Here is a 12340-nt window from a genome sequence, read left to right as displayed (position 1 = left end):
AATGAGCTATGGCATGCTAACAGAAGGTTATCAAGTACACACCGTTACGGTGCATTACAGCATGACCATATGTGCCAGCCAACCCGCAGCCTCAGAGAAAGCAACATCTGCTCAGGGCTCCGTATTGGCCGCTCATTATCTTTCATAAAATTTTACAAGCAAATGTGCTTCACGGGTTTTCCAGAAGTGAGATTTTGTGAATAACATTTGTTTAGGTTGTTTTGGACATGCTAACAGTTTGTTTCTTGTTACTGATGGCTGATAAGCTATTTCACGGAAGAAATGGATTTTATGTGCATCTGTTTCGGCTGCATGTTGTGTCTGGTTCTTTTCCGGACAACAGGAAAGGCCAGTGTTATCCAGACAGAGCTGATTTAAGGGAGATTTTAGGGAAAATATAAGGAGTTGCTTTCAGGAAAAGGGCTTGACATTTCTAATCCACAGAAAACTGGAGCAACATCCCTTTGCTTGTGCTGCCTTGAGACATCTTTCATAAGTATTTATACCTTTGAACCCTAAGAAAATTGGTGCAGTAAGCAACTTGGTGAGAAACGTTCCAATAATTGCAGGAAATTAGTAGATTTAGAATTTTTCCTAAAACTTTGCAAATTGGCTTGATTTCTTTAAAAACATGGGAAGAAGGCAATGAGCAACAAAAGAAGAACTGACCCTTAAATTTTGTTAAAAAGTACACGGAAATTACCTGAAAATTAGTAAAATAAATGAATAAATAAATAAATAAGTTTAAAAGAGAACAAGGCAAACAAGACTCTGAAAGGGTGCTTTTGAAATATGATAATCGTGTAACATAATTTTGAATATGTAATTATAACTATTAGAAACATAGTTTTTTCCCTAGTTTTTTTCAGTTCTAGACTGTTTCCCTTGCTTTTTGAAAAATATTTTCCTAAATCTACCAATTCCTAGCAATTTGTGGAACATTTCTAACCAAGATGCTCTTTGCCTGTTCCCCCATGTTTTTGGAAGAATTGCACCAATGTGTTCAGTGTTCAAAGGTTTAAATACTTGTGAAAGGCGTCTGAACGCAGCAAGTGATGTTGCTCCAGGTTTGAAAGAGTTATACCTTTAAATCCTGAGAAAAATGGTGTGATTCGATCAGAAATGTTCCACACAAAAGAAATAAAGCTAGGGAAAATTTGTTTTTATAATTATCATAATTACATTTTAAAAATTATTTTAAGCACTTTTTTAAGTCATTTCCTTGTATGTTTGTGTTTCTTTTTTTTTTTTTCTTTTTTAATCATTTCTTGCTTGTTATTGGGTCATTTCTTTCATTGCTCTTGCCTTCTTCCCATGTTTTTTTTAAAGAAATAAAGCCAATATTCTCAGGTTTAAAATGGTTAATTAGCTAACAAATGTAATGTTGCAGTGCAAATTAACTTTCCTCCTGAGCTTGTTCACAAGCTCGACTTGAATCATAAAAGAAAAACTAAAAAAATCCATAAAGGTACTGCTTTGTTATGGGAGATTTACCTTGCTGTTCGGGTGTTCAGTTATAGGAGACACACAGATGTTTTAAGACTATAGAAATCCCCTTGCTGCCTTTATTTGCACCCTCTCAGGAAGTAGAAGCTTGTGTCTGAGGCAATATTGAGTATACTGTCAATACTGCTGATTTTATGGATATCCTGTTGGCATTTGGCCTATTGGGTTTTCCCTATTGTTCTTCCAACAAGAAAACTAAATTTAAAGGTCATTTGTAATTGGATTTCTCTATATATGAAGTGTCCACTTTGACTAACTCTTTTCATAACAGCTACTAACACAGGGAGGAAATTGAATCCTCTGAATCCATTGGCACTGAATGTGTGTTTTTCTTCTTCCATTTTATGTGACAGTATTATAGTGTTGTAGAGATGCACTGATTTATTGGAGGAACATCTTGTCGGCCAGTAGGCAAATATGATGGCAATCATTGATAGAGGTGGCTGATATTTTTCTGTGGTGTCACAGAATTTGTTAAATTTTTGGCTTTCTAACTGTTGTGTCGTTTATTTGCACTTAGACTCGGACAGCAGTGGCTTGTATTCCTTGCTGCTGATTCGGAGGAAACGCCACTAGGCTGATCTGACTGTGGCATAATGTAAGAGGGCAATGGGTGCGGTGGGCAATTGTGGTTTGTTTTTGTTGCGTAGCTGTTGAACTGTGCATCTTGCAAAAAACATCAGCATTGGCACTGGTTATTGTAATTAAATTGTATTGGCCCCTGGTCAGAGAAAGTAATGTGTTATTGAAAGAAGGTGTATAGATGTGCCATTGCTATTGATCCCCCCCAAGGTAAGGGAGGTGGAATTGAATTAAGTTCAGAGGGAGACAAGGATTTGTGAGTTATTGGATGGTTATTGCATTGGCAAAAATGTGAATCCCTGCGCCTCAACGTGTCTGTACACCGCAAACAATAAGTATGAATGAATACAATGAAACTTCCCCCTGGTTTTTAATTTAACACCTGAAATTTAGTATCTTTTGTAAATACACTCTTAACATTTATCTTAACAGTATGGTTTAGTTACAACATAGAATAACATTGTATTAGTCTGGTGGGGGGGTCCAGTGACCTGGACAATTATGTTACTTGTCCAGGTCACGGGAAAATGCATGTATATCAGCATATTTTAGAGGGGTTCCAAAAGCCAGTTGATGTACACAAAAAATATGTAGCAATAAATTAAAGTGTTAGTATGTGGACTTTGACTGAACACAACATAAAAATTGTCACTGTCTTATAAAGCCATGTTTTGTACTCTGATCTTAAGATCAACCGTTTTGGTGTCTTATGACATTCTGTAAATCTGGTAGGAGACTAAAAGTCCCGCTGGCAAGGAAAATGGGTACAAGAAGTCATTTGTCCCCTCTTCTGTGACCATCCTGAAATAAGCCCCGCCCCTGCCCCCTGTCCATGCTGCTGTTGACCACGTTGTATTTATGCTACCCTTTACTGTTTTTACACTGTGTTGCCAAACTACCAAAGACACATTTCCATCTAATACAATATATAATAACAACACATTTTTCTAATCTTATCTTAAACTAATGTGTGTCAATAACAACATATTGTCTTGTTGGATACTGAGCACCTTTAATTTGAGACTTTTCAATCCTGATGTGTTGCAGTAACAAGAAGCTGCGGACTGCCCCCAACTTCTTCATCATGAACCTGGCAGTCAGTGACTTCCTCATGGCAATTACACAGTCACCCATCTTCTTTGTGAACTCCCTTTACAAGGGCTGGATTTTTGGTGAAACAGGTACTTTTTCCACATTCAGATTTTAAGTATTTACCCAGATTAGCAGTGCCACAATATGTAATCAAGGGCTGAAGTACTAACAGGACTCCTGTAGCAAGCTAAAAACATGAGAAATGATTTTTTTAATATTGTCAGTTTATCTCAGTGTCCCCTCTCCTTACCTTGCTTATGTGTGAGAAATGAACCCACTGAATGGTCAGGCGTGACATACTATGATATTTGCAACTGTTTCATTGAATCACCAGGTAAGATCATCATTTGAGCTAACAAAGACCCAAACCAGGCACTATTTAGCTTAGTTAGCTTCAGCCTTTAAAGTTTTTCTTGCCAAATAAGATGAGTGCTTGCTGCATGTCGGCATGCTGAGTGTAAATAACCCACAGCTTTCCCATTTCTTCCTGCTCATGCCTCATATCTTAAGTTTATTTTTTTTTCTGTTTGGCAGCTTGTGAAAACATAGTTTCGAATCTATAATATCATGTAGATGTTAAAACTATAATATCAGCTTTGAGGTATTTTTGTGTTGTTTGCTAGTAGACATTAATGACACAGAGTTACCATTGTGCAATATCTGGGGCCGCTGCTCATATAATTAGACATAACAAATGTGTGTAAAAATGCGATAAAAAGGATCATAGCATTTAGATGTAGTAGCATTTATCCCCTGAAGTCATTTCACGTGAATTCTTAAACCAAACCTATGCCCATGGCTATATGAATAGTATGAATAGCATTGTCCTGACTATTCATATTATTCATCTCATGTAATTCACAGTCTTCCAATCAGAAGAGAAAAATATATGAATAAAATGATTTCCTCTTTTTCTTCCCCCCACAGGCTGTAAAATGTATGCCTTCTGTGGAGCTTTATTTGGAATCACTTCCATGATCAACCTTCTGGCCATCTCTGTAGACCGCTACATAGTCATCACCAAGCCTCTGCAAGCCCTGCGATGGACCTCCAAGAGACGCACTTGTCTCATCATTGCCCTGGTCTGGCTGTATTCCCTAGCCTGGAGTCTAGCACCTCTTTTGGGGTGGAGTAAGTTACTTATTCTTTCAGCTCCTAACTATTTGATTCACCTTACCTTCTGTTTATACTTTTACACCTTATACATCCTTCTTGTCTGTATTTGTAATTTTTTCCTTTCAAGGTTCATACATACCAGAGGGCCTGATGACCTCATGCACATGGGACTATGTGACATCCACTCCTGCCAATAAAAGTTATACTTTGATGCTATGCTGCTTTGTATTCTTCATCCCTCTGGGCATTATATCCTACTGTTATCTGTGCATGTTCCTGGCAATCCGCCATGCAAGCAGGTGAATGCATTAACCTAGGTGAATATGCAGCACTTCAATGCACTAAACACGTTGGAATTACTTGTAATGCTACTATTAAAAGCAAGTCTACTTAACTGTATAAAACATAATTATACCACTGAAGTTCAGAATATTGCATGCATTACTCCAGTGCATTTTGTTACATGTAATCACAAGATTGTCGCTTCTGCATCTCCCTCTGGTTCTTTCCTTTTCAAATTCCTCTCTGTGCATGTCTATATGTTTTTGTTTTTTGCTTTTTTTTCTCAGATCCTGGCATTTCTTGTCTTTCCACCAGTAGCCAACCATGTGCTTACTCTGCAGCTGTTACACATTAGCAAATTCACCCCTCTGCATATCACTGTGGCTGTTTGCCATTTCACGGGTAGCCTCCAAAGCTGAATACTAGGGCGGTACCCAAATCAAAATAATGTCAGTTAAACTGCATTTTTAAGTACAATACTGATATTTAACTATATTCAACTTTTCTTTCCATTTAATGTGGAAACTGATTGCCTTTGCCATCATTCAAGGTATATTATGCAGGAATTTTAGGCTACTGTTTGCAAACACTTGCGGCAGTCAAAGCCGACCCCAACCTTGTCCGCTTTGCATTTTGCCTTGCTATATTTTACTTTTTTTTCCTATCCTGTGTCTGTGATTTTTGTAGCTTCCTCTTGGATGCATGGTACTTACAGTCTGACACCTGCTCACAATTTGTTTTTCGAAGTCTCGACCTCACTTGGTGTCTGTGCCAAAGAATGTACCAACCACAGCAAAATAAGGAGAAAAGTGAGAAAATTCAGTCAGAAGGCAGAGTCTCTGCAGATTAATACAACCCTGCATACTTACAGTGGGTCATAAGAGATGATTGAGAGGGATTTCTTTTTTGTGAGTCTTTTTGGAAAATCCTGCATATTAAAAAAATCAAATGTACCCTGTGTATGTTGCCGGCCTGCCTGCCTGCCCTGTTTGCTATCATTGTCCGTGTTGCCGTGCTGCATGTGTCTCCTTGTGTCTATTTTGGTTCCACATTCCTGCATACGTAACACAATTAAAACTGACTGTCTGCAAACACTACATTGATTTTTGAGGGACAATGCTGATGTCATTTATGTAGCCTCTCAATTGACCTTTCTATTGACTACAAAATGTCTTTATTCCCTCACTCTGTCCCAACAGAGATGTTGAGAAGTTGGGGTATCAGGTGAGGAAATCGACCCTGATCCAGCAGCAGTCCATCAAGACTGAATGGAAGCTGGCCAAGATTGCCTTTGTGGTCATCATAGTGTTTGTGCTCTCCTGGTCGCCCTATGCATGTGTCACCCTCATCGCCTGGGCTGGGTAAATATACAGTGTGAGAAGGGCTCTTTATGATGCAATAATTTGTCGTAATGGTCAAACTGCATTAGACAGCTTGATAAACGGTGGCATATACTGATAAAACAGGATGCTTGGTTGCAATATGTTATTCATTTCAGCCGTTAACCATGACCCATATTCCACCTCTTGTAGAATATCATTATATCAGGCATGATGAAATGCTATGCAATAGGCTCAAACTACAGTGCAAGTTTCATCGCAGGTAATTTACTCTTTATTAACACCTTTCAGATATGGAAGCGCCCTCAGTCCGTATTCCAAAGCCGTCCCTGCTGTTATAGCCAAGGCCTCAGCCATCTATAACCCTTTTATCTACGCAATCATTCACTCAAAATACAGGTGAGTGCAGTCAGCCAGCTAATCAGTAACCTATGCCAGAGGGGAATTTAGAGGTCTTGCTGAGAGATCATTATTTTTAACAGGGACACCATGGCAGAGAAGGTTCCCTGTCTACACTTCCTCGCCCAGGCCCCCAGAAGGGAGTGCATATCAGTGTCCCACAGTGAGTCCTCCCTCAGGGACTCGATGCTGAGCAGACAGTCATCGGTCTCCAAAAGCAAGTTTTACAGAGTGTCTTCCATGTCTACTACAGACACAGTGAGTTTGGCTTCCACACTAGGTTTTGGGGAGTAGAATGAAACACAACAAGAAGCACAGTCAGTGGTGTGTTTAGAGAATTTAGAAATCAAATGCACAGAAAGTAAAACGTCCATTTTAAGTCTCTTGTGTAGGATTTAGTGGCAGAATTGAAACCTTTTTTGTGTGGCAAGCATGGAGGAAAAGTATGGTAACATGCGAACAACCAAAAGCCATGCAAATAAAAATTCAAAAGCCCTCACAACAGCGGGTTTGCTTGATGTGTCCATACCTTTGAAACAATAAATAATTACCAAGAGAGTTAAGTTAGAGAGTTAATATAGGAGAGAAAGGGGTCTCACTAAGAAATTAAACTAAATCTCTCAATTGTTGTGCATATTTGTCTTCTGAAAATGTAGATTTTTGAATGTTTTCCTCAAATTTCTTAATTATTTATCTGTTTCCTATATTATTTGTATCTTTTGTGCACTTTTATCTGTCTGTTTTTTTGGTTTTTTTGGCAGTTTTATTGTTTTTGTTAATTGCTGACTGTAAATTTGTATTTGATTGTTTTCTTGTTTTCTTTCATTAGTTCTTGTGTGTGGAGCACTATGTTACTGTAGTTTTGAAAGGCACTATATAAATTAAGTCATCATTATTATTATTGTTATTGTAGCAGGTTTGGAGTGATGTGGAGCTGGACCCTATTGACCAAAGTCATTGTCTGAGATCCAGCTTTTCCCTCGGAGTTCTGAGGGACAAAGAGCAAAAGCAGAGCAAGGAAAGGGAAAGCCACAGTCAGGAACAGGTAGGGTATGTGCGTTCATTATATCTGTTGATTTTAAAATCAAATCATTTAAAATTCAGTGGCTAAAAAGGCATAAAATATCAGCACTATCATGTATTGATAAAACAAGATGATGACATGTCAATCATTTTTTAATTTAAATTCTATTTTAGATCCACATCCCAGAGCAAGGCTCGCTGAACAGATGTGATCACACCCTATCGCCTGAGTCTGTCAGCACAGTAATGCCCCCGATTTTGGGGAGGAGTAGAGAGCAGAATCCTGAAAGTTGGGCTAAACAGAAGAAACAAGAAGATGAGCAGGAAAAGGAGAGCGAACACGAATAGAGGCACAGCAAGTACAGAAAAAGAAAGATGAGAAGGAGTTGCAGGTCCTTGTCCAGCCAGACTGTCTGGACAATATTGTAAGTGTGCACTCCCAAGCAATCATCGACTCACAGAAAGGCCCTGTGGACCATGGCTGTAAGTGTGAGGAAACGCAAAGCACACAGAGCCACCAGAGAGAACTGTTGCTGGGTTTACAGCCTCTGGATGGATTGCTCAAGTGTTTGAAGATTTCTGAGTTAAATGTAGAATATGTTTATTTATCTATGTGGCTATGTGTGACTGAGACACAGCGAAGTAAACTTTTTTTTTTGTTTAAGACTCTTTTCATGCAGATGTTAAAACTTTAACCTCAGTGCTACAAAATCCATTTGTTCATAGGCTTTTGTGCAAACGTATACACACGACTGTTTTAATACCTCTCCTTTTCAGGCTTGCTGTTAACATACAAAATAACGCTTCCCTTGTTTTTGTCAATGTCAAGCTATCAATACTGTCACAATGAAACAACGGAAATCTTACCAATGGAACCTAAACTTCAAATGACCTTTAAAAAGGTTTAAAATATAATGCACTTTTGTTTGTTTTCATTGGAACAAAAAACAGAGGGATGCAATATGCTTTAAAGTCTTCTGAGGAAAAATGTGATTTCTAATATTGGGCTTTATAAATAAAATTGAATTGAACAACTTATTAAAAACAACCATATTTATTATCAAGGTGTTTCCTTGTGAGGAAATGGATTTTATACTTTTGTTTACTTTGCAACTAAGGCTCATTTAGATGACAAAATGAAGTTACTTTTTCTTGTGAATGCCATGTTTATGTGCACTAAATGCATGTTCTTTATGTCCACAATGCATTAACCAGTCACTGTAGAACTCATTACTGTGTGTATTACATGGTGTTTATCATGTTGTCAAAGTTGCTGATATTATGTGTGGCAACACTATTTGGATAGTCCACCAACAGATAGTTTATAGATTCAGCAGTTTAACTGTTTTGCTTTGTCTTTAGCTGTTTATCTATAGAGAATATGTGACAGTTCACTTCATATTCTCAAAATAATTTAGTTGAACTTAACCTATTCACTCAGCCTTTTCTGCATATGTTGATTAAAACATTCAAGTTCAACTTAATTATTCAAAGAATATGTAGGTATGTTCATGAACTGTCACATGCACAATATAGATAATCTGTTAAACTTCTACAGACAGCGAAACGGTTGAATTGTTGAATCTCAACTGATAAAAAATGTCCCACTTCTCCATAAACTTAAACTACACTTACACTATAAACATCATGTTCATCCTAAATGTGATCAAGGATAACCTCATTTTATTTTGAACCAAAACATTCGCCATTACATTTAGTGAAATGTATGTTTCATAATGAAACCCCCCTTACCTCATAACGCTTTCTTTTTTTTTCTTTTTGTATGCAACCATTGCAAAAAAACCTTACTGAAATTTTTGACTGAAAGAGAGAGAGAGTTTGAGTTTTTTCAACACTCATTTATTTAAATAAAATAACTATATTCAGTTCATTAAATTAACATATCTGCAAAGGTGATTTTCAAGTCTTTTGAAGAAAAAGGCAAGCCTTAATACTTACATACATCTCAAAAAGCATCCAAATCCTCTATTTTAACGTAATATTTATATTCCAGTACTCCTGCTCTAACTAGACTCTAGAAAGCTAGTAAAGCATCACATCTTCTTGATCTTCTTGTTCTTGTTCTTGTTTTTCTTCTTCTTCTTCTTCTTCTTCCTTTTCACCACAAGAAAAATCAAATATATATAGAGTGCGTGTGCAAAGCAGATTTCAGGAGGGCCCACTTGTGTATTTTCAGGGGCTGAGCCATTTCTGTCAGCGGGGGCGATTATGCATCATACAACACAAAACTTTCATTCATTGCAGCTACTTTGGAAACAATGTTACATATTTGATTTAAAGCATTTTACAAACCAAAATGAATCATAATGCATTTCAGCTACCAGATGTAGCAAGTCATAAAGACTCACATCTTCTTCTATCATCATCTGTTATGATTTAATGCAGCATGTTGTCAGGAACAGTATAAATACAGCAAAGATCACTGAAATTTGCTCCTTTTCCTTCTTTGAATAGTCAGTACTGGATGCTCTTGTTGCTTTGTTATATTTGCAACTAAAATGCTTACTGTGTGCATATTTGTTGAGGGAAATTAACATTTCATATAACTCTGAAAATATTTAGTGCACCATCTTCTTAGAGCTTGCAAAAATCTTTGTATGTTATGATACAACTTACATCATGGAACATTAAGGAGATTTTTTACTACTTTAATCATAAGTGTAAAACACCTTAAATATTCTTTTTCTCTACTTCAAAGAAATGTGTCTTTATGACTTGCTGCAGTTATGAAATCAAAACAGTTTTTTCTTTAATGCATTGTTACTTTCCCAGTGGTGCAAAGCATTATGGCCATCCACTTACACAAATAATAAATCTTTGATACAAAGAGTTATGCATAGAGATAAACATTTCATGCATTATGTTTTATACATGCATCATAGCACATGCATTACTAGCATAGCCTAATAGAAGTATGACAACAAAAATATTTGTCATATGTGAGAGCCTGCAGAGCAAGTATATAATGACCATATAATTATTTGTAAATCTATTTAAACGTGCTGTCAGGAAGCAGATGGAGGTGGATCTTTTTTCTCTAATTCATATTTTATCACACCAAACCCCACTTATTTTCCGATTGATTGTTCACATTTTTGCACACATTACAGAGCAGCGAGAGTAAATAGAGTTACATGGTGGGGAGAAAGAAAAGGGGATGACGTCAACAGATGTTCCACGCTGGATTTAAAACCAGGACACACAACGCATGTGCGTTGACCATCTGAGACATCAGGATGACAGAAGCCTATTAATAATATGGATCTGAATGTATGACTCTATTACCAGGGGGTTGCTGCTCTACATAATGCATCTCTTTTTTTTTCATTTTTAGTTAAATGCTCATGTAATTATATCGCCTTAAAGGATGAGTCCATTTATCTCGTGTGACAGTTAAAGTGTGTTCTTCCATGAAATTCAAACGTCCAGAAAGCCTCCGATTGAAATGTCTTTGAACTTTAATTCCAAGATTTCCTGAGCGCTTTGCTTATCCAGTTATGTAAAGATGATCATAAGGTATGCACTGCAGCCTTACATAAAGAACTGGTGCACATCAGTGGTTCAATCGCATTGCACAGGGGGATTTTTCTACTGGGCTTCCCATTAGTTTCTAACCTTATATTGACATGACACACATGTAGCTGAAAGAAGCCTGCTGAACTATGCAGCAGAATTCAGACATCTAAAAGCATCTAGCTTCACTGGCGGTGTATAGTAAATAGTAATCTGTAGAATATGCCATGGCTTTGTATGATAAATCAATATTTATTTAAAAAATGTTACAGTGCAAAAACAAAAGGATGCAATACACATCAGAGTGTAATGTTTATAATTTTAAGTGATGAATCAGTAAATGTTAAACAAAATACTCTTCAGTGCTGACACCCTGAGCGCATTCCTGTCCAGTTTGAAACTGTGAATTATAATCATACTTTACTAACTGAGGGATTATGGGCTTTTTTCAACCAAATACGTATGCAGTGTTTTAACTTTGAGTATGTGAAAACTGTCCAGTTATCTAATAGTAATCTAATAGTTAGGGCTTTCCTCTCCTGCTGCCAAAACTCTGGAACTGCTCTGTTTCACTTTCACTAGCAGATAAGAAACTAAGAAACTATTAAAACAGAAGAAGTGTGATTGTAACTTTTGATTATGATTATGATGATTTTGTATTATTATTTATTAATCTGCTGATTAATTCTATTCTATAAAAGGTCCAAAAAAACAGGGTTCCTACAGCTGAAGGCAAGCTGACTTAAGACTCTTTAAGATGTTTTTAATACCACTCGGTATTATATGTAAGTCCAGTTTTACTATGACGTAAACTGAAGGAAAAAAACAAATTACTCAGGATTAGGGACAATTTTATCCAAATGTTTATGTAATGTTTATTAAAAAGTCAGTTGATCTATGTAAAATGTTTTTAAATATAAAATATATTCTTTTTTTATCCTGATGTGCGTGACATTATTGTGAGAGGCATTCAGTAAAAAAACAGATATTACCCATTATTTTGTGATTTCACAGTTCAATATTAAACAAAGTCAACATCCTACTTCCCATGTCTAAGCATTTTTAAAGATTTTTGAAAGATTGATTCAAGACATTTGAATGCTAATTAAGGCTTTGTTTTTAGATAAATGAATGTATTGCTTTTTAAAACCTATTAAGGATCTGCTGGAACCCTGAAAAACCATAAAAAATAAATCAATAAATAATAATAATTCTACAGTCCATGTAATGTCTTATAATGTTGTTTTGTCCAACAAACAACAAACAAAATCCAAATATATTTATATTAGGTCTATGACAAAGACAAGCATAAAATTATCACACATTAATTGCTGGAATTAATTGGAAATACTTGCCAATTAATTTTCTGTTGATCAATTAATCAATGGACAACTAATCTGTATCCTCTGGGCAGCATACATGTTCTCAATTATTGTTAATCTACCCGTAGGTGTTTCATAATGTTT

The 12340-nt window shown here is 36.5% G+C and overlaps 1 protein-coding gene across 2 annotated transcripts in view; it reads left to right on the top strand.

Moving 5' to 3' along the window:
• opn4xa (opsin 4xa) overlaps positions 1 to 7770 on the top strand; it is a 41656-nt gene extending 33886 nt beyond the window's left edge. Inside the window, exons 5-12 of one of the 2 annotated variants that reach the window (XM_042509297.1) lie at positions 3136 to 3269; positions 4108 to 4311; positions 4424 to 4595; positions 5778 to 5939; positions 6210 to 6317; positions 6401 to 6575; positions 7231 to 7362; positions 7515 to 7770. In XM_042509297.1, coding sequence (XP_042365231.1) covers positions 3136 to 3269; positions 4108 to 4311; positions 4424 to 4595; positions 5778 to 5939; positions 6210 to 6317; positions 6401 to 6575; positions 7231 to 7362; positions 7515 to 7688 — 1261 coding nt within the window. In that variant the 3' untranslated portion in view covers positions 7689 to 7770. Of the gene's footprint in view, positions 1 to 3135; positions 3270 to 4107; positions 4312 to 4423; positions 4596 to 5777; positions 5940 to 6209; positions 6318 to 6400; positions 6576 to 7230; positions 7368 to 7514 lie in introns of both variants that reach the window. The other variant, XM_042509298.1, reaches the window with a different exon arrangement.
• The last annotated feature ends 4570 nt before the right edge of the window (positions 7771 to 12340 follow it).

This window comes from Plectropomus leopardus, chromosome 20 (genome assembly GCF_008729295.1).
Source record: "Plectropomus leopardus isolate mb chromosome 20, YSFRI_Pleo_2.0, whole genome shotgun sequence".
NCBI lineage: Eukaryota > Metazoa > Chordata > Actinopteri > Perciformes > Serranidae > Plectropomus > Plectropomus leopardus.
Note: the sequence above shows the minus strand (reverse complement) of the source record. Positions and strands in the feature narration are given on the sequence as shown.